The following is a 23,223-nucleotide window of genomic DNA, read 5'->3' on the forward strand; positions in this document are numbered from 1 at the left end:
TACATGTGAATAACACGGGTAGTTAAAATATGACATTTAGAATAATCGAATGGTAGGGACTTTTTAAGGCTGATTGATACAAACGTATACTTTGTGTTGATTGTATGTGTTTAAAGTACGGTTGATGAAACATGGCCGTTTACGTACAGAAAAACTAGGCCAGAGTAACCGTAGGGTTATTCGCGGTTGTAAACAGATTAGGACCCTAATGACGGCACATCACAGATTAACGACTTATTTACTGAATATCTTTACATTAGTTACTCATGAGTCACAAACTAACCGTATTCCGATCATCACTAGACCCGTGACGATTCCGGGTTAGAATAGGTCTTCAGCAACCCATGCTTGCCGTAAAAGGTGACTAACGGGATCGGGTGGTCAGGCTCGCTGACTTGGTTGATGCATGTCATCGATCCTAATAGGGTGGATCGATGCTCATGTTGTCAATCACTGGATTGTCTGGTCCAGACGCGATTCTTTACAGACCGCCGTCATATAGCTGGAATATTGCTGAGTGCGGCGTTAAACAACAAACCAACCAACCGATCATCACAATCATGATTGATGTCCTTTCTCGTGTACGAGTGAACGTTGTTGACTATGTTTTGATATCCTTATCTCACCAAAAGCGTTTACTTCGAAGCTGCAGTCATGTAAACATTGAACTTTGAATTGGTCATGTTGAGCACCATGACACGGGATTTCAATTACGAGCATGTGCTCCAAGGCATTAAAAATACAAAATGGACATTATGCTATATTGACAAAGGAAGTACGTCAGTTCGTCCATGCCTTGTGTGTTGATATGAGCTAAATGGGACACAAAAATCACTTACACACAAGGCGAGAAATCAAGTAAATATTAGTCACTTACGCAAATCGAAGGGCAAATGGATCGGATCAGTCAGTCGTATCAGTGTCAAGCAGCACCGGTATAGGTAGATGGAGTGAAAATTAGAACAGGGTTCAGATCAAATATACTTGTTTTGTGACCATTGTCCATATACAGAATGGCCCCCGAACGGTAGTGCTATATTTTCTCAACACCTAGTGTCATTGTCCACATACAGATGTACCGGTCGTACCATACTGTATGAACACCTGGTCTGGTGTCAATGACTGTCGTATGATCATTGTCCACATACAGAATAGTTCCTACCGGTAGTACTGGATACACCTGGTGTCAACAACTGTCTTCTGATAACGGTCCACCAACAGAATTATAGCTACGGGTACTATAATAGTCTCAACACCTGGTGTCAACATATAGTTCGTACACGGAATAACAGCTACTGATAGTACTACATACTCTTAACACCTGGTGTCAACACATGGTTCGTACACGGAATAACAGCTACTGATAGTACTACATACTCTTAACACCTGGTGTCAACACATGGTTCGTACACGGAATAACAGCTACTGATAGTACTATATACTCTTAACGCCTGGTGTCAACACATGGTTAGTACACGGAATAACAGCTACTGATGGTACTATATACTCTTAACACCTGGTGTCAACACATGGTTCGTACACGGAATAACAGCTACTGATAGTACTATATACTCTTAACACCTGGTGTCAACACATGGTTCGTACACGGAATAACAGCTACTGATGGTACTATATACTCTTAACACCTGGTGTCAACACATGGTTCGTACACGGAATAACAGCTACTGATAGTACTATATACTCTTAACACCTGGTGTCAACACATGGTTCGTACACGGAATAGCAGCTACTGATAGTACTATATACTCTTAACACCTGGTGTCAACACATGGTTAGTACACGGAATAACAGCTACTGATAGTACCATATACTCTTAACACCTGGTGTCAACACCATTGTTCGTACACGGAATAGCAGCTACTGATGGTACTATATACTCTTAACACCTGGTGTCAACACATAGTTCGTACAAGGAATAGCAGCTACTGATAGTACTATATACTATTAACACCTGGTGTCAACACATAGTTCGTACACGGAATAACAGCTACTGATAGTACTATATACTCTTAACACCTGGTGTCAACACATAGTTCGTACACGGAATAACAGCTACTGATAGTACTACATACTCTTAACACCTGGTGTCAACACATAGTTCGTACACGGAATAACAGCTACTGATAGTACTATATACTCTTAACACCTGGTGTCAACACATAGTTCGTACACGGAATAACAGCTACTGATAGTACTATATACTCTTAACACCTGGTGTCAACACATAGTTCGTACACGGAATAACAGCTACTGATAGTACTACATACTCTTAACACCTGGTGTCAACACATAGTTCGTACACGGAATAACAGCTACTGATAGTACTATATACTCTTAACACCTGGTGTCAACACATAGTTCGTACACGGAATAACAGCTACTGATAGTACTATATACTCTTAACGCCTGGTGTCAACACATGGTTCGTACACGGAATAACAGCTACTGATAGTACTATATACTCTTAACACCTGGTGTCAACACATAGTTCGTACACGGAATAACAGCTACTGATAGTACTATATACTCTTAACACCTGGTGTCAACACATAGTTCGTACACGGAATAACAGCTACTGATAGTACTATATACTCTTAACACCTGGTGTCAACACATGGTTCGTACACGGAATAACAGCTACTGATAGTACTATATACTCTTAACACCTGGTGTCAACACATAGTTCGTACACGGAATAACAGCTACTGATAGTACTATATACTCTTAACACCTGGTGTCAACACATAGTTCGTACACGGAATAACAGCTACTGATAGTACTATATACTCTTAACACCTGGTGTCAACACATAGTTCGTACACGGAATAACAGCTACTGATAGTACCATATACTCTTAACACTCTTAAACGTATCAATATCGGATGCGAGCAAAGAATATACCATGCATGAAGTTTGATGAATTTGATGTAGTGCAGTGAGTGAGTGAGTGAGTTGGGTTTAACGCTGCTTTTAACAGTATTCCAGTTATATCACGGCGTGTCAGCTTAAACGTGGAGGAAAGCCTGAAGTGATGCAGATTTCGGTGAAACCGACGAGCACGGGTAAGGTGCTGACAAACTGAGAAACATAATCGGGGCGAACCGGGATTCGGACCCACAATCATAGGTTTCTGGCATGCCCAAGGGACGCAACTCTGCACAACGAATCGCGGCGCCTTAGACGACTAAGCCACCCATGGCCCCCATAATATTTTGATCACCGAAATGCTGGCACATTTATAATTATATCTTTTAGTGAGTGATTGAGTAGGTTGATTACGCCGCTTTTAGCAAATTGACTATACCACGGCGAGGGAACATCAAAAGTGGACTTCACGTATTGTACCTATGTGGGGAATCGAACCCTCCCAGGTGACACGCCAACGCTTTAACCACTAGATACCCTACCGCCCTAACGTCTTTGAAATACATGCATATATCCCGCCTTACCACACTGCAAAACATAGCGCCTTTGATGTCTTATGTAATATATACCGTATGTATTATGCAAAAAGAAGCAATCCCTCACGTGGCGATCTATTTGTACCAGTAAAATACTCCGCTGTAGACGAGACTCTGTGTTAAGAATGAGTGTCGGGATTCTCGTAAGTCTTCTGAATTACTAGGCGAAAGACGGACGGAAATTGCTACGGCGTACAGGCAATTTCGCAATTAGCATTGAAATCTTATAAACTGATTCTTTGGCGATGCTGTTCTCAGCCTGCAAGAGGACTTACCAATTCCACAGATCCGTAATGGCGCCGGCTGAAGACACCTCGTCTGGCAGCAAGATCTGAGGCAGGGGAGCTGTAAGCAATAAAAATGCAAATAAGTATATGCCAGTACATTCATAACACGAGTAAAAGAACCAAAAGAGTTATAAATTGTAATCTTCATTGTATGGATATTCCTGTTAATTCACGGGTTCAAGAATGATAAGAATATATACGGAAGAGATTTTGTTCGTTTGTTTTTTAACGCCGGACTCAGCAATATTCCAGCTGTATGACGGCGGTCTGTAAATAACCACGTCTGGACCAAGGGCTCAATGTCAGTGATAAAGACAATTTAAGCATAAGTATTAAGCTTTTTATTATCAATATGGTTCAAGATAAGCGAGGTTGTAGACAGACGGGTTATGATTCACACGCCTCAACACATTGTTGACGTAATACACACAACAATTCTGACGCAAGTCTCGATTATCTGCCGAAACGGATTTCATATGGCGTAAGGGGCCAAATAGTGATGAAAGGTATATGAATTGATCACTCAAAATAATTGATGACACCAGGTGTTAAGGAGCCTGCTCTCTCTGTTGCACACAAGTTCAATAATATAAATCGTCAACGCCAGGGTGAAGCAGTCACGATTATCCTACGACACAGATTCCACTGGGAGTAAAGGGTAAAATAGCCGTCAATCAGTGATGACACCGGGTGTTCGCGAAAAGGGTAAGCATGTCCTGCCGTACCCGTACCCCCCGCCATTCGTACAATTTGCAGAAAAAAGTATGTGTTTGTTGCTGGCACGTGACTTCAGCTTCTGCCATGCCAATCAGTAAGAAGGTGAGGAATTAAAATATATTATACTAATCTTGCACTACCCCACGTGCTAAAAGCAGAGGATCAGAAAAATATACAACAAACCTGTAGCAACATGTTAGTGATATAACCTTAGAGGTTATAGAGTTGCACGTGCTAATTGGCATATCAGGCTTGTTTACGATATGGTGAACAACAGTTCCCAACTCGAGGCTCCTAATATTATGTTCAGAATCAAACATATATGAAAATATTATAACGGTTTTATCAACTCACTCAGATTGACCACACGGTGGAGATAGATATCGGGTTTTTTGAGCATTGGCGTACATACCCTCTCCCCAAGGGCTTTAACATCAACTCGGATAGATTTAACATGTGTCCACAGTAAAAGTACTCGATATACTATACATACATGTTATACGTTCGTCTTACAAACAAACCCCAGTTTGACCGTGAGAAATATGCACATGTGAGGCCGTCATAGAATTGCCTCTTGTGTGCAAGCCACGCTGAGAGTCTGTCCTTGAAAGGACGCTGCATGAACAGATGCGTAGTGAAAGAACATTTATAATATAAGTAAATATTTCAGTTTAGCTAGCGCTGTTCGCTATTGAAACCAATGTTTGCATGGTATGTTTTGAAGGCTATAGAAATGGTTCTTGTAAAGGTGAACATACGCTATTTAGCTGTACATTTATGACGTGTCATGATCACAGCTATAGAAATGAATCACATCTGCCGCTTTGATGTCATATTAACCGTTTAATAGCAAGATGTCAGTTCGAATTTGCACCAGTTACAGTGGATCACCGATCACTGTCGTCAGTATGTCCTACCTGTGCATCAATATTCAAACTTCATCATACGTGACCATTGATAATGAATGGTACGTAAAAAAAATATTATTATGTGTCCTTGAGTGAGTGAGTGAGTGAGTGAGTGAGTCAGTGAGTGAGTCAGTGAGTCAGTCAGTCAGTCAGTCAGTCAGTGAGTCAGTCAGTCAGTCAGTCAGTCAGTCAGTCAGTCACTCAGTCACTCACTCACAAATAGCAATATATCCATAAACGACGGAGCACCAGAATATATTGGCTTCAATTATTGTCCCCATGGGAATCGAACCAGTGAATTGAACAAACCAACGCTGCGAGGCTATTTTAGTCGGGGTGTATACGGGGTCAATTACACACAGAACATGCATAGAAATTTCTGCATATAGTCTAGAAATACATTTTTTATGTATTTGCAAGTCGCAAGTTTGTCACTGACACCCTGGTATAACCGGATCATATACATACACTCGAATAAATGGAATGTGTTGTAAGCTTCTTTACAAAGCCTCTCACCAGCACTTACTTCGTCTAAAAATATGACTTTAAAATGTGAAGGATTTTTTCATGTATAAAACATAATGCTTACATTCAGACCTCCCTACATGAATCCACGTCCAACTCCTCAATCAATGGTTCTCGTTTTCCAATCTCTATTCGTCACAGCAGGTGGTATCACGGAATGGAGTTTCCGATATGTCGGAATGCTTTAATGCCCCAACCCACTTGTGATTTCCACATGTGATCAGGGAACATGCTTGCCACTGACATCTCTAACTTAATCTTCAGAGCGTGGGTTATCGATGAAAAAAGAATAATTCTGCTTCTTCTCTTGCACGTCTTGGTCTACATCCCTGGGTGATTAAATCCATATTCCTGTCACGTTTATTCATAACCCCAAGCCAACTTAGATACAATATCAATATGTACCACCTTATAAACTGACGACCAAAACCAACTTTACCACTTTAAAAAAGAAATTGCGACAAAAACACAATTTCAAACTAATTCAATGCAAAACACATCATCCAGACACAACAACGCTCTCTGCAGAAATACGTCAACGGCACGAGGTTTTTTTTGTAGAAAATTCGAAAAAGTGAAAAACACTTGACGCATGGGCAACTGAAACTATACGTGCATTAAGGGTACATAAATGATACAGACGGCATGTCAGAAACTCATACTGATGAAACAGACACAACAGAAATGTCACGAATGAGGTGAGGTGAGGTGAGGTGAAATTGGGTTAAACGTCGCGTCCAAGATTATTGCACTTATATAGCGACGTGCATGCACGTGTATGTGTGTGTGTGGCTGCTTGTACTAGTCCGGACTGATGCCGATTTATAGTGCTAGCTCACTGAGATACCATGCCGCGGTTTAACATGAATACCCCACTCAGACACAGTATACTGACTCCGAGCCGACCAGTCCTTGTGTTAGCCCCTTAATGCCGAGCGCCAGACAGGGTAACAACAAGTACAATCTTTTAACGTCTTTTTGTATGACGCGGCCCGGGATCGAACCCTGGACCTTCCGCTCTCCGGGCGGACGCTCTACCACAAGACCACGGAGGCGGTCTGTCACGAATGACATGCGAACAACGCGAGTGTGCCCTGGGTACGATACAAATTGGAGCCACCCATGTCCACATTGATACAACTTTCGGTTGCTCCCGTGTTGCTGTAACTAACCTGATGCAACGTTACAGAATGATCAGGCAGACATCAGACAGGCCAAGAACAGGCAAACGCAGGGTAACTACGCCCAATGAAGACCGGTACTTTCGTACTTTGCATCTCTGGAATCGATTACTGACAGTGCCTTTGGGCATATGGTTAGTCGACAGACAATGGCCAGGCGACTCAGGGCTGACGGAATTAGGGCTAACAGACCTTACAGAGGACAGTTATTGACAGCGCAACATTGTCGTCAGAGATTGAGATGGACAGTACGTCGTTGGCAGCGAAGTGAATGGCAGTGGGATCTTCTTCTCTGATGAAAGCCGGTTCTGCCTGTTCAGAGCTGATAGAGGACATCGTGTTGGTGGAGGGGGTGTTATGGTATGGGGAGGAATGTGTGGGCAGGAGAGAACACCACTGGTCATCATTAACGGCAATTTGACAGCTCAGCGTTAAATGGATGACATTCGTCGTCCGATTGCCCTACCATTTCTACATCAGCTGCCACGTGGTGTCCTTTATCAGACTGACAACGCCAGACACTTCCTTGCAGCTAACAACGTCAACGTGTTCCCGTGGCCCGCTCGCTCCCCAGACATGCCCCCCATAGAACACCTCTGGGAGTTTTTGCGTGTCTTGTAGAAGGGGGTGGTCATACACGCTATTGATGTAACGTTCATTGGTCTTGAGTGATTTTAGATGTGTGTACCCTTTCTCTATTACGTTGAAAAGCTTGTTTTTGCAACCGCACCTTAATTCAAACTGTCATACCAATATCGGCTGCAGTTTGACTGTCAATTCAAATGTCGTTGAGATTTTGATCTTAACATTACATTTTACTTCATGCTTCTGTCCTTTTGGGTTTTTAAACTTGAGTAATTTAAAATTAATGCAAAGTTTCTCTTGGCCGTCAGTTGATGTAAATTGCAAAGCCAGAGAATATCCAGTCTCGATTATTCGACGAAACAGATTTCATTTGGAGTAAAAGGCAAAGAAGCTTGGAGGGGAGGTGGTTAGGGCACATCATGGTAGTGTCACCCCAAAATATGATAGTCTCTAGGGGAGTGTCAGAAAAATAATACATATATTTGGGGAAGCCAGGGCAAAATTATCCTCGGTCAAACGTCTCCATGCCTGCAGTTGTGGATTATGCCTAAGTGGTAAACGTTAAAACGGTACACGAGTTCGATAATGTTTGCCTTTCATCACCTTGATGAAATTGTAAAACACAACTCATTCGCTCGTTAATCCTGGAATCTTATCACAGCAAGAATGTACACAGTTTTACTTCCCTTATGGCAATATTCCAACAATAACACAGAGGGTGACACCAGAAATGGGATTCCTAAATTGTACACACATTAGCAATCGAACTAATGTCTTCGGTGTGACCCACTAGGCTTTACCACCACCACCCCAAATAACAATATGTGTCTTCCTTGTTAATGTCATTACCCGAGTCCCATATATCACTGTACGAGGTGAGGATATATTTCTATCTGTTATTAATACAAATAGCACGGAAGCTTTAACTGTTCGTCTTGTCATTAATGCAACATAGCTGCCAGACATTCCTGGTCATACTTGAATCGATTTCCCACCCACTATCATATACATATACATTGATATCCCAGGGACAATGTGCTGATGTAGATATCATGCTTGCGTTCACAATGCTTCTATTCATAGTAATCACTGCTCATAATAACTTGTTGTTATTCGTGTAAAGTTCGTAATCATCATAACTTGGATGTTGGAACGGTGTTCATAACACCGCTGAATCCATTATCACTAAACAACAAAACACAGTGCGTGACACTCTGAAAACTGAACTCGTATTAATGACAAGAAGGAAAAGATCACGTTTGACGTCAACAGGTTACCTGTGTGTTAGAAAGTAATTTGATCAGGTTGGTCAATGGATGGTTCAAAGACAGAATTATTGCTGAATTGCAGGGATTTAGATAGATTTTATTCGAATGGAATGGAACTATTTAATCGACTCTCCAAAGAATTATAAACAGAATATATAACTAAAGGCGTGTTGACATTGGGGTTTTAACGTCACGTCCAAGATTATTGCCCTTAGATAGCGACGTGTATGCTTGTACTAGTCCGGACCAATTAATGCCGATTTTCAAGTGTTGGACTAAGATAACATGCCGCAGTTTAACATGAATACCCCACTCAGACAGAGTATACTGACTCCGGGCCGATCAGTCCTTGTTTTAGCCCTTTAGTGTCCAGCGCCAGACAGGGTAACAACAAGTACCATCTTTTAACGTCTTTTGGTATGACGCGGTCGGAGATCGAACCCCGGACTTTCCGCTCTCCGGGTGGACGCTCTACCATTAGACCTTGGAGGCGGTCACATATGACTAAAATGAGTATTTGTTATCAACATACGAAGGAATCCTTAACTTTATTCTACTAAATATACACACTTCTGTGGATCGATGCTCATGATGTCAATCATTCGATTGTCTGGTCGACTCGATTTTTACAGATCGCCGTCATATAGCTGGAATATTGCTGAATGTGGCGTTAAACAACAAACAAACATACATGTCCTATTAGGTATAGAACATCATTCCTTTGTAAAGCACACATAGACCAATTTGTCAGTGAATATACGGTTATTTATCACGCCGGAGTAACAGAACATATGTGTATAATTTCAGTTGTAGGAAGACAGAGAGTATGTAAATGAAACGCCTATCCATGTGCATCCTATGATAGTACTCTCCATCTTTTCATCGCCATTCATATCCTTCCACAATTTATAGGATTTAAGAACCAGAACCACCAGAGTATTAAAACAAACCCACACCCACGGCAACCGTTATCGATCCCGAGAGCCAAATAGCCATCTCACTCTAGATAAATCACAAGTATCTTAACAAGGCTCTGTCCTATCTTAGGGGAGTTAAAGACACTAGATCCCTCCATCACACAGAGTGATGAGGACGGCGTGGAGGAAACGAGACAAGGAACAAGTAATTGGGGTCTTTAAGGGGGCCAGCTTGTACCGTTGTGGCTCTAGCATCTATAATCATACATTCTAGAAAAGAGGGTTTTCGTTTCATAATTATTTCATGAGGTAACACTGGTTTATAAGATAATTCAAGATGGTATCCTTATTTCTGACAGTTCAACGTGTTGTTTCAGATGTGATGTGAGGTGAAATGGGGTTAAACATCGCGTTCAATATGATTGCACTTATATAGCGACGTGTATGCACGTGTGTGCATGTGTGGCTGCTTGTACTAGTTCTGACTAATGCCGATTTTATAGTGCTAGCCAAATGAGATACCATGCCGAAGTTTGACATGAATACCCCACTCAGACACAGTAAACTGACTTCGAGCCGACCAGTCTTTGTTTTAGCATATTAAGGGACGCAACTCTGCACAGCGAATCGCGGCGCCTTAGACGACTGGGCCACCCGTCCCCCAGGCAGGGTAAGAACAAATACCATCGTATAACGTCTTTTGGTATGACGTTGTAGAGGATCGAACCCCCGGCATTCCGTTAAACGGGCAAACGATCTGCCACTAGAACACTGAGGCTGTCTTGTTGTGTCAGAGGAAAATGAGGTCTATGACTATAGTGGAACCTCGTAGAATCCGGACGGTTCCGTTTCAAGTAATTAGTTCGGATTAACGAGTCTTGGGCACGAAAGAATGTCGTTTTGAATCTGTTTGGTCTATTTGTCACAAAGGGCTCTGTCTTAAGAAGCTGTTTATCGCTGTTCTTATTGTATGTATATCTTGTATCTGTGTGTGTGTGTGTGTGTGTGTGTGTGTGTGTGTGTGTGTGTGTGTGTGTGTGTGTGTGTGTGTGTGTGTATCAAACACCAGGATGCATCGCACATTGAGATGATTCTGTTAACACACTGTGCATTCTTAACCTATGACGTCAAATAGTACGTAGTATACATTCAAGGAACCAGGAACCAACGTCATGTTTTTCCGGAACCAGAACTGCGAACTGTGTGTGTGTGTGTGTGTGTGTGTGTGTGTGTGTGTGTGTGTGTGTGTGTGTGTGTGTAATTGTTCTGAAATCGAGCTGTCCAGATTAAACAAGTCCGGGCTAACGGGGTGCCATTGTACATGTTATTACGCGATCGCTTTCTGTTGATTCATGACCAGAGGTTTCAAGGAATGTGTCCCATTTTGTAAAATTCGGAGTATGATTAACACCAACATCTCGCACTTACAAAGCAAAATACATTAATGGAGACGGACAAGAACACTAACCTTGTCGTACACACTGGGGGTTTAACTGTATGTTCTCTCGGCATCTGTCTTCCTCCTCTTAACGAAGTAATGAAATATCTGAACATTTTTCTTCACATATTGCCACTTATACAATTGATACTGGTCCTCGAGGAGAGCCCAACGTAGATTGTACACATGCCTCGTACAATATTTCTAACACGCATGTTAACATCAACAATATTTCTGGTGTTTCGTTCGTGCAAAGGACAATCAACATGTAAGAGTCAGTACTGGCGTCGTATCACTAAATCAGTTCTTTGGGCTGTGTAGTCAGTCATGTGTAGGGCATAGATTGTCAATCGAATGCACCGCGTCACGAATATGGTTTCATATAGCACGAGATTGACTGCTCAACAATCTAACAGTCGAGGGAGTTATATGTTAGAGTGCAAACATATTCTCGATACGTTATTAAAGTAGTGTTGACATGGAATATTTTACTATCTATAACATAAGTGTCCAAGTCTCTTGATATTATCTGTTTCCAGAAATGATCGTAACAACGCTCGAGAAATATCGTCAAGACTACCAACAATCACAGTATTGTACTGGAAACAATTCTAATGAGCGTTTTACTATGGTACAAACATATATGGTGTTGCACAAATGGACATAATCAACGTCTTTATCACAACTGTTTCGGTGGTGACTTTAACACAGTTCTCACGCAAATCATACTTGCTGTGGACACGACACTGCAACGTCGCCTGATAAGAAAAAAGGGAAAAAAAGAGTTGATCATCCGTACTATCTTATCCTTGCTTAATTATCCAACTTCTAAATCCAACCCAAGATCGTATAGATCTTCATATGTCCAGCTTATCCCACACGTCTCCCTGTCTGCAAAGTAATGACCTTCTGTGATCCACTCATATGATTTCCATCTGCTTCGGCAGATATTTGAGATTTATTATTTTCTGGCGTTGACGTTTTAAATCCACATATTTTTCATGTAAACCTTTTTATGCACAGACAACTAGGATATATGTTTCTTCTTGTCAAATAGCATGTTTTGTCTTATCGAGTGACCTGACAAAGTTGACATTTTCATTTGTGTCACGAGTGAAAATGTCAACATATTTCAGTCACGACATGAGAAAAACATGAAATTTGACAAGAAAAAACAAATGTTATATTTATTAAGTATTGCTTATTGATCTTGATGATCATTGAAACAGACAGAAATGTGTTCCAGAAGTGTTATTTTAATGTGGTGAAATGTCGATTTCAGATTTTCAGATCACTGAATGCATAAGAAATTGTGTACCCTTTCTGTAATGGTTCAAGTATCACCGAGTCATGCTGGAACAGTACGGTTCACATAATATGCCACAGGCGTGGGAGCTGACCTACCCGCCGGTATCTTTACACCATTATCAGAAACATGTACCACCTGCACAGCAATATGAGGTGGCCCGTGCTACCTACTCAGAGACGGGTCGGGTGGCCCAGTCGTCTAAGGCGCCGCGATTCGCTGTGCAGAGTTGCGTCCCTTCGGCACGCCAGAAACCTATGATTGTGGGTTCGAATCCCGGTTCGCCCCGATTATGTTTCTAGGTTTGTCAGCACCATACCCGTGCGCGTGGGTTTCACCGAAGTGGTAAACGTCCTAGACCTGCATCACTTCGGGCTTTCCTCCCACATTAAGCTGACACGCCGCGATATAACTGGAATACTGTTAAAAGCGGCGTTAAACCCAACTCACTCACTCACTCACTCACTCAGAGACGGGTCAATGCTCAAAGGAAGGCATGTACGAATATACAGTTGATATGTATTGTGCTCTTGTGTCTGACCCTGAAGTTATCTAACGGGATATAATGGTATCACGGTCGTGAACATTAAGATCTGAATGTAATGTGTCTTTAATTATTCTATCGATGATGTTTTGGTATGCGAAGGTAGCTTTGTTACTAAATTTTCATGCAAACGATTATCTCTTAGATTTATTAATCATTGGGATTTATATTAGAAGCTGACAGGGTGATATATAGGAGAAAGAGTCACGCAACTCGAAGCCAGTCATTATGTAATTATTCTTGACATTTAATCTGATACACTGTTGCTTTTTCTCTGTATGTATTATTGTTGCTCAACAAGATCATAAAGGTGGTTTACTTTCAAATATATGTGTAAACAAGATAACGTAGTTACAACGTTGTTAGTCTATAACCCCATTAGTTCAAAAACTCGTTAATCCGAAACGCGTCCGGACCTCGTCAGTACGAAAACCCGTTAGTTGGGGACACTCTTGTCCGGACATCGTTAGTTTATATACATATGAGTAGTTTCACTTAGCATCGATCACCGTGTTTCACCAGATATGTTGGACTGGGGCACGTATTTACAAGCATATGACTGACTTTGATAAAAATCGCCAATCATAACGGTATTTCAGGTTATTTCACAGCGTGTCAGCTTGATGTAGGAGATAGTGAGTGCGTGAGTTGGGTTTAACGCCGCTTTTAACGGTTTTCCAGTTATATCACGGTGTGTCAGCTTATTGTGTGAGGGAAGTCCGAAGTGATGCAGGTCTCAGACGTTTACCACTTCGGCGAAACCCACGAGCATGAGTATGGTGCTGACAAACCTAGAAACAATCGGGGCGAGCCAGGATTCGAATCCAAAATCATAGGTTTCTGGCGTGTCCATGGGACGCAACTCTGCAAAGCGAACGGCGGCGACTTACACGACTGGGCTACCAGTGCCGAATAACAAGTATATGACAATAACTGAACATATACCTACAACTTAGACCATTTGGAGGAGTTTCTAGTTTCAGGGAGTATTGACTTTTTACATGTTCACATTAAATCTCGTGTTGCTGTTGAGGAAAGAAATCTAATTCCATTATCCCAAATTGTTTTTAGTGACTGTCTAGTTCTAGTTGATGCTGGCTTTATGATAGCTGACAAGTGTTAGGAGTATTGAATTTAATCACACGTCCCTGAGCGAGAAAGAAAGTCGATGAAATCGTATCGTCTCGTGTTAGTATTCTCTTGATATGTACTCCTCGCAGTGGAAAGACCTTAGATGAATTAGCATGTGACCTTTAACACCATTCCCAACGGCAGTAGGGGTCTCTGTGTTGGAAGACGCCAGCGGAGTCGTTTTCCTTGATGTGCCGTGTCTATATACAGTAAGTTATAACGAACTCAAAGGGACCACTTATTTTAGTTCGTAATAACCGTAGTTCCCTATAAGCATATTTACAGCACATATACAACAAATGGCCGGGACTAAAAATAAGTTCGTTATAGCGGTCAGTTCTTTGTAAGCGTGTTCGTTATAAACATAGTGTTCTGTACTTACAGATTTCACGTCAATGTAATAAATACTGTAAAAAAGTGATCCGCGAAGTAAAGATTGCATTGCAGCAATGACATCATCCGAAACATTGTGCAGTGTAAAAAATAGAATATTAACAGTTATTTGAGTTTTACACAGTCCCGAAATGAATGTGAAATATTATGAATGGATGACTAAACATCAGTGATAACACGAGGGCATAAGTGTGAGGTTTTTGGAGCACGTTATATACAGAAAAAGAGCAACGTTTAATCCTTACACTTCGTGCACTAATTGCCATCATGCTAATCCTATATGCCACACTGTATCGATTCTCGCACAGTAAAAGGCAGGAATCGATAACGGGGCAAATCCAATCATTGGGTTTGAGACAAATGGGTTGATCCTTAAACAATGAAACGTCCGCCACACAGATAGACTAAGATAACAAACAACCTAATCCTGCAACCTGCCAACAACAGTTAATAACTTTAGTTTTCTGCTGGGTTTGCTTTGAAGTAGTTAGCAGCATTGCTATGTTGTACGATGCGTTGTTATATACAATGAAAGTCTCTTTAAGCATACATTTGTGTATATCAATCAGGCGTATCCAACTATATCATACTTTACTCAGCATATAGAAAACCGTTTGAAGAAAGATATTTCATTTTATATTTATTTAACGATGTACATTATAATACTCCATTACATTACAAAAAATGTCTTCATTTCAAAATAGTGGAAAGAACACTGTAGTGATCTCATCAAAATTTAACACAAATTACATTGTTATGGCGAATCTGGGATTTGAACCCAAGACCAAAGGTGACTGGGCCACCCGCGCCCAACTACAATTTTTCGACTATAACGGTACATGTACATTGTATTTGTAAGTTTTGACCAGTTTCCTGTTTCATGTAGATAAACCCCTAAATATATCTGAATACATGCCAGACAAATGAGCGTAGCACGGAAACCAATTCCACCATGTTCCCACAGGCGCTCCAGTGGTCTGTCACAGTGAAGACCTTATTATATACTGAACGATAACGAAGGAGATCATGATTATTCTGGGAGATATTTTGTGAAACTGAGTGCTTAGTCTTTGCTAAAAAACATCCCAAAAATCTCCATGGCCCCTAACTTTGTTTGGTCAGTATATATGAGCATATGGACCGTCGTTGTTAAAGCGTTCGCACATCAAAGACACGGTTTCGACTCCCGCAATTGGCATTATTATTTTTTAAATGCTTCATATCCCCTGTCATGATGTTGCTAAGACACTCCAAAAAAGGAAGGAAGACTCAATCAACAATTATTCTATATAATTCACATGTCTAAGTAGATTCATTCTGGAATGTGATGCTACATTAAGTATGTAGGCTTGTACTCCGTAAAGATCCGGTAACAGCCTGACTAAAGTGTTAGGATTAAACATTGCTCCTTTTCTGTATATAACGTGCTCCGACTAACTGGATCGGGTTGTCAGGCTCGCTGACTTGGTTGAAGGATCATGATGTCATCATATCCAGATCAATGCTCATGATGTAAATCAAGGTGTTACGTGGTCCAGACTCGATCATTTACAGACCGCAGTCATATAGCAAGCATATTTCTGAGTGCAGCGTTTAGCAACAAACAAACATACAAAGTTATGTGTGTGTATATCAAACACGAGGATGCATCGCACATTGAGATGATTCTGTTGACACACTGTGCATTCTTAATCTATGACGTCAAATAGTACGTAGTATTACATTCAAGGAACCAATGTCATTTTGTTCCGGAACCAGAACTGCGGAGCATGGGAAAGGTGACCACTGACCCTCATGTTCCCTAAAGACCAACTTGGTTTGGCCATAATCACGAAATAAATCGTTCAAAGGATGTAATTCTGCTGCAGAGTCCAGACTGAAAATCTAAGGTCTCTGCGTATGTTTCCTGAAGGCAAAAGGTAATTTGAGGCCTTAATAACAATCCCCTGTGAGACGAGGCTACCCGCTGGTCGGTGATGTAGTGTAATAGACCCCTCTGAAAGAGATCATTTAAGCTTGGTCGGTATAACAGAGACCTCTGTCCTGCATAGAGACCGCCTGTGATAAAATAAATTAAATATGTATGCTAATTTGGAAATAAAATTTCCATTGAAATCGCGTCCTCCCTATTGTGACGTTGAGTACGCAGATGGCTTTAAACTGAGATGATTATCAAGATTTGTTCGTATGGAGCCAATACTTCACAATAACGAGACATCCAGAGGAACAGGAAACACTTTCTGCGCTTATCGTTGAGATAAGAAATTTGAAACTGCTCCCAACAAATTAGTTTCAACACAGAAAAAAACGATTAAGAGATTGGAAACTAGAATTCGGTTGTGGTATATTGTTTCCATATATACATCAATCTATTCCGATATTTTACACTACTGTAGCTTTGAGAAGACAATGAAACGACTCTGGCATATATTTTAATGTGGTTCATTAAGCTAAGATCAGCTTTCCATCATCTACTGTTACTATGTCTTATAGGTCCACTCCCCAGGGACCTGAGAGAGAAAATTGAGTTCACTCTAATCCAGTGACCATGGTGCGCATTCACTTGGTGAATGAAATTTGGCGCATAATAAATGCACATATAAGAAGTGTTATTATTAAAGGTCTCTTCGGACGCAGAGGTTCCTTCATCTCAGGGCAATAATAGTCCTACAACAACGTCCTTCTATTATGCATACAACTGGTGAGGAAATTAAAGGACACGAAGTTAGGCAAAGAGGTTCCATGCATCGCATCAATTTGATCCTATTTCCTTTGGGAAAACGGGTAGGGTTTCTTGCAGGAAGTTGCGTGGATAACCTGCTTTGGATTGCTTTGGTGTACAGATGCCTACGAAAAGAAATATGAGCATACCTCATTTCACCGCGGCAATGACCTTTGTCCACGACATATGGTCATCGAGATTAAATCAGGTTAATCGACCAAGTGGAATTATCACATTAATCATCATCGTGAGATATCGTGCGAATAGATTATTCTCTTATGACAATAGTTTCTCTACAATAAGACTCATTATATTGAGAGTTTAAGGCGATGCTTGAAGGAAAGTACATGTCAATGTGTAGTAAAAGTACAATTTGCCGAACATATCTACTTGCAACGTGAGGTCTTGGGTAATTTCACATACAGAAACTGAAATTGAAGGAAAATTTATTTTAAATATATAATTATACAAAGTTTATATACAGTAAACTACGGTTATAACGAACTCAAAGGGACCTCTAATATAACCGTAGTTCGTTATAAGCATATATACAGCATAACTACAGCAAATAGTCGGGACAAAAAAGTTAGTTCGTTATATCCGTCAGTTCGTTATAAGCGTGTTCGTTATAAACGTATTTTGCTGTAATTCAAATCTGGGCTATTATAGAGATAATATACACAGTAACTGTTGAGTAACTGTTATCAGTTTAAACGATGCTCTTCTCTTTCAACATGCACGGGGTGCTGGGGATCAATTCTAACCCTGATTCTCCATGGTTTAGGTTATCCGATTACGGGGTTCTAGCAGAGAAATTCAAATAGTTGGGGGTGTTATAGTGGAGGACAAAAACTCAGGGCATGTCAGATAAATAGGAAAACCCCAGAGTGACTCGTAGAGGTTTACAACTTTGGTGAAACTCGCGAGGAGGTTTGAAGAGAACATGAAATAGACGTTCATTCTAAACTGTCCATGTCTTGACTGACCACCACTCGCATTCAATCCTTCAGAAGAATATGACCCTATACAGAAACATTTTGATTGCATTTGATAGAGTTGGATTGTGTTTGGACATCTTTAGATTATGTGGTGTTGAGCGGTGTGCGCGATTCCAAAATATGGACACACATGTAAACAAGGTAATTCTGGGTTAAATTGGGTACCTCAGGGTCTGGGTAGGTTGGAAAGGTTTTGTTTTTTTCAAGTGTCCATTCTGTGATCTGTATGCTTATTTGTGGCGTTTATCAGCTTACGATGTAGATTATCATTTACAAAGGTACACAGAATATGCAACCCTGGGTAGGAAAGGTGTTTTTTCTTAAGTGTCCATTCTGAGATGTGTATGATTATTTGTGGCGTCTATCAGCTTACGATGTAGATTATCATTTACAAAGGTACACAGAATATGCAACCCTGGGTAGGAAAGGTGTTGTTTCTTAAGTGTCCATTCTGTGATCTGTATGCTTATTTGTGGCGTTTATCAGCTTACGATGTAGATTGTCATAAACAAAGGTACACAGAATATGCAACCCTGGATAACACCCAGGTACAGCGGATGCTCGCGCTACGCCACTGTGTTAAGCTACGGTTCATGTGTTCTGTGAAAGGGCAACGCTGTATTTATGATCCCTCCCTAGGCATGTCTATATCCCATTATATAGAACGCAGTTTACAATCTCCAGGCCGCATTTCCTGAGAGTGCCCTAAAGTAACTATCTCTAATTGCTATTATTTCATACACGGGAAACAATTGGCATCGCCACAGCCGTCATTGGTGAAATCAATATTTAAAAGACAGAGTGTCTAGTGCCTTTCTTTTATTGTGGTAGTCTTGTTAACATCGGCTGTATGTGCGACTTGGCTGTTATGTCGTCCTCATTCTACAACGTATTCCGTATATAACGTTAATTTGTTCCATTTCGATGCTATACACGACCACGCGGTACTATACATATCTCATGAGGTGCTTCTGTTGAGGTTGCAAGGTGTAAAATCAACAATATATTTAGGAACCTAACTACGTAGAGCAAGCAATCTGAGAAGCGGTGTTTAATAATTTGTTATCCCCGATACACATCCCTACATATATCGATCTCATGTATTTGTAATCTGTCAATAAGCAACATTTGTAAAGGTCAATCAGGAGGAATTACATTGTAAATGTCACCACACAAAATGGAAATATGTAATTGTCTCAGATACGGGGTAGATTATTTCCATTTAGATCTTGAAGAGGTTGGAAGTTACAAACATCATACATAGCATCAACTCGTTAAATCGAAATATCGGGCAATCGGAAATATATCGTGATTGCCATAAGAAAAAAACATAATGTCGAAAAGGATTCACCCAGGACCATGAGACCCGTGAAGATCCGGGGTAGAATAGGTCTTCAGCAACCCATGCTTGTCATAAAAGGCGACTATGCTTGTCGTAAGAGGCGACTAACGGGATCGGGTGGTCAGGGTCGCTGACTTGGTTGATGCATGTCATCGATCTCAAATGCGTGGATTGATGCTCATGATGTCAATCACTGGAAACCCCAGGACCATGATGGTTTATCATATCACACGATGTTCAAGTCAACGGAGTTGACGAACGATGCTGCGCTGTACTGTATCGTAGATATATACGATAATCGAGATCCAAGACCAGTTGTATATTTCGGGAACTAAGTGGGAATAGTTGTCCAATAGTATTTGTACATCACAAGAAGAGACTCAACTGCCGGGAACAAGGAAATTATGCAGCCATGTGAGATGGTGGCTAAAACTTAAACAATGGAATGGTCATTTGTTGGTGATGTACTTGATACGGGTTTCATTGTTGGGCCTTACGTTTTCAGTGTTTCGGCGACAGTGTTCAGCCTGGTAACGTTTTGATAACGTTTGTAACTATTTTGGCCAAATGCAATTTTCTAGTGTAAGCTTTCTGTTGCACGGCAGTTTGGAAACCTCGCTGGCCATTCAATAATCGAGTGTGTCTTAGATTTAAATGTGTTTAAGATTCAAAACTAACTAACCGATATTGTTTCTAGGTTTCTAGGCACCATACCCGTGCTCGTGGGTTTCACCGAAGTGGTAAACGTCTGAGGCCTGCATCACTTCGAGCTTTCCTCCCACATTAAGCTGACACGCCGCGATATAGCTTGAATACTGTTAAAAGCGGCGTTAAACCCATCTCACTCACTTACTCATTTATTTACTTTTTCTAGCTGCTCGGGCATTGCACATGGAAAGTGGTCATTTGAAAAGTTTTCCCAAAGAGATCATCAGTGCCAGCGTGCATCTTCTTCAATGAGGTCTACGTGGTGAATATAGTGTGTCGCTGACATTTCGGTCTTTATGCTGGTCATTTGAACTACTATTTATCACCGATGGCCGAAGGCCACACGTTCTTAGTTTACTGCATACTTTGCCATGCTCGTATATGCCACCATTCCCCTATGGCCTTGATTTAAACGGTCGTAGAATGCTTTATAATGCCGACTCTATAGTTACAATAGGTTGGTTTAAAAGTGCACATGAATCATTTTGCTACAAAATGTCGCTTCTACTCGTTAAGATCTCATTATGTTCAGGATTTCAGAATTTCTAGCAGACTAGTCCTTGTTTTATCCCATTAATACCGATCGCTAGACAGGTAGCAACAAGTGCTATCTTGTAACGTCTGACGCGGCCGGGGATCGAACCATCGACCTTTCCGCTCTCCGGGCAGAGGCTCTATATACCAGACCACCGATCTGCACCATGTGACAACGTATTAGTGTGTGAGTGATCACACTGATTTTGGCAATATTCCAGCAAAATCACGGCGGGGGACAACCATGTGGGAAATCGAACTCGGAGTGACGAGCAAACGCTCTACCCACCTCGCTACCCCACCGTCCCTATAAGGTAATAAGCTGTGAACCAACAACAATTTCCAGGCAGATTTTGATTTTGAAATTGTTTACTTCAATATTGCTGGGTCTATCTTTTGCGGAAGCGTCGTAGGGCCACGGTAAATTTTTGTTGTTGTCTAAGTATCTCCAACGTAGGATTTATTATCTTCTACGTACGTAGGACTTAGTTTCTCCTACGTAGGACTTAGTAGGAGATACTAAGTCCTACGTAGGAGATACTAAGACAAAAACATTTCACCGTGGCCCTACTACGCTTCCGTAATCTTTAGTACAAGTTAACACCAATACACACTAACGAGCTTGGAGTAAAGTGCTGACACAGCATTCACAGTACATCTAAGTAAATACCAACATTAGCAAATATGAGTTGTATATTCAGCAGCTCCATCATCAACACATTAACGAAGTGGGATGACGAAATATCCATATGCCACCACGGGATATGTACAAAACAGTAATAACAGCCTATTCAGATACCTCGGACCGAAGTCCTCATTTTAGCACCGCCATTGTGACGAAGGGAAAAGGGAGCTTTGTCAAAAACAATTGAACGTGATTTGCTGCGTGGTCAACTGACGTGAACGAGAAGGTTTCTATGGTATTACTTGTCATGTGTTTCATGTCATGGTCTTTGTTTGCGTTTCAGCACAATGGAAAAGTAAAAATGATGTGTTTTTGACAGTGCCATCGGTGGGGCAGGATACGTTCACCTTTTCACAAACATCTGGTAGCATCACTTTTTGATAGTGATTCACAAACACATGCTCATGAAACAGACGGATTCGTAAATCGACTCTTCTTTCAGCAAAGCTTTTGTATGAATATAGACAGATTTATTTCGGTTTTGTTTTAAAAAAAAACGTTGTTACAGAAATCTATGTCAATACAATGGACGCCTAATGGTACCACATGATGCCGATTTATTAATGAATAGACAATACATGCTCGAAGTACCAAGGTTACATATAAGGATGCTATACGCGACAGATGTTGCTGTTATCGAGGAACAATACATTGAGCGGCTTTATTTAGAATGTCAACATATTATTCCAGAACATTTATCAATTCTGGTTTAATCATACTGGTTTGCTATTTACTAATTATTACTTGTGACACATGGCACACGACACATTAATACTAATGTCGGACTGTATTTGTACTAGATAAGATACGTTTATTTTGCAGCATATTGACTGCATAAATACTGCTGTTACTATGGATGCTTCTATTTTGTATGCAAAGTGTATCGTTTCCTAGCAGACATATTCAAATTATTATTTTAAGCATTTTGTCTTCAGTCAACATTGCACTACAGTTAAGATAAGGTAATCGTTAGTTAATACTAACATTAATACCTTGATGGTGAGATGAAATGGGGTTTAACGTCGCGTCCAAGATTATTGCACTTATATAGCGACGTGCATGCACGTGCGTGTGTGTGTGTGTGGCTGATGCCGATTTATAGTGCTAGCCCACTGAGATACCATGCCGCAGTTAAACATGAATACCCCACTCAGACACAGTATACTGACTCCGAGCCGACCAGTCCTTGTTTTAGTCCCTTAATGCCGAGCGCCAGGCAGGGTAACAACAAGTACCATCTTTTAACGTCTTTTGGTATGACGCGGTCAGGGATCGAACCCCGGACCTTCCGCTCTCCGGGCGGACGCTCTACCACTAGACCACGGAGGCGGTCTTAATACCTTGAATTCTTTATTAGAACTATGCATCTGCATGCTAAAGGTTATCACAATATTGCAATATGAAACACACGTACACGTGTGGATCGATATTTCAATGACTAAAACTATATTCACCAAAGCAACAACAGAAATGAGGTACTTTTAAAAGTTAAATTTGAACACGGTGAAATTCAATAAAACCAGAAAGCCCGATTAACATGTAAACGGTGCGA

General features: G+C 41.0%; 1 protein-coding gene across 6 annotated transcripts in view; it reads right to left on the reverse strand.

Annotated features, from left to right (window-relative positions):
- Positions 1-23,223, reverse strand: part of LOC124143471 (GTPase-activating Rap/Ran-GAP domain-like protein 3) — a 372,020-nt gene that overhangs the window by 60,609 nt on the left and 288,188 nt on the right. For all 6 annotated transcript variants that reach the window (XM_048389241.1, XM_046512463.2, XM_046512461.2 and 3 more), the window contains exon 2: positions 3,758-3,827. In XM_048389241.1, the coding sequence (XP_048245198.1) occupies positions 3,758-3,827 (70 nt within the window). The remainder of the gene's footprint in view (positions 1-3,757; positions 3,828-23,223) is intronic.

This window comes from Haliotis rufescens, unplaced genomic scaffold (genome assembly GCF_023055435.1).
Source record: "Haliotis rufescens isolate VD_foot unplaced genomic scaffold, xgHalRufe1.0.p SCAF_8, whole genome shotgun sequence".
NCBI classification, from domain to species: domain Eukaryota; kingdom Metazoa; phylum Mollusca; class Gastropoda; order Lepetellida; family Haliotidae; genus Haliotis; species Haliotis rufescens.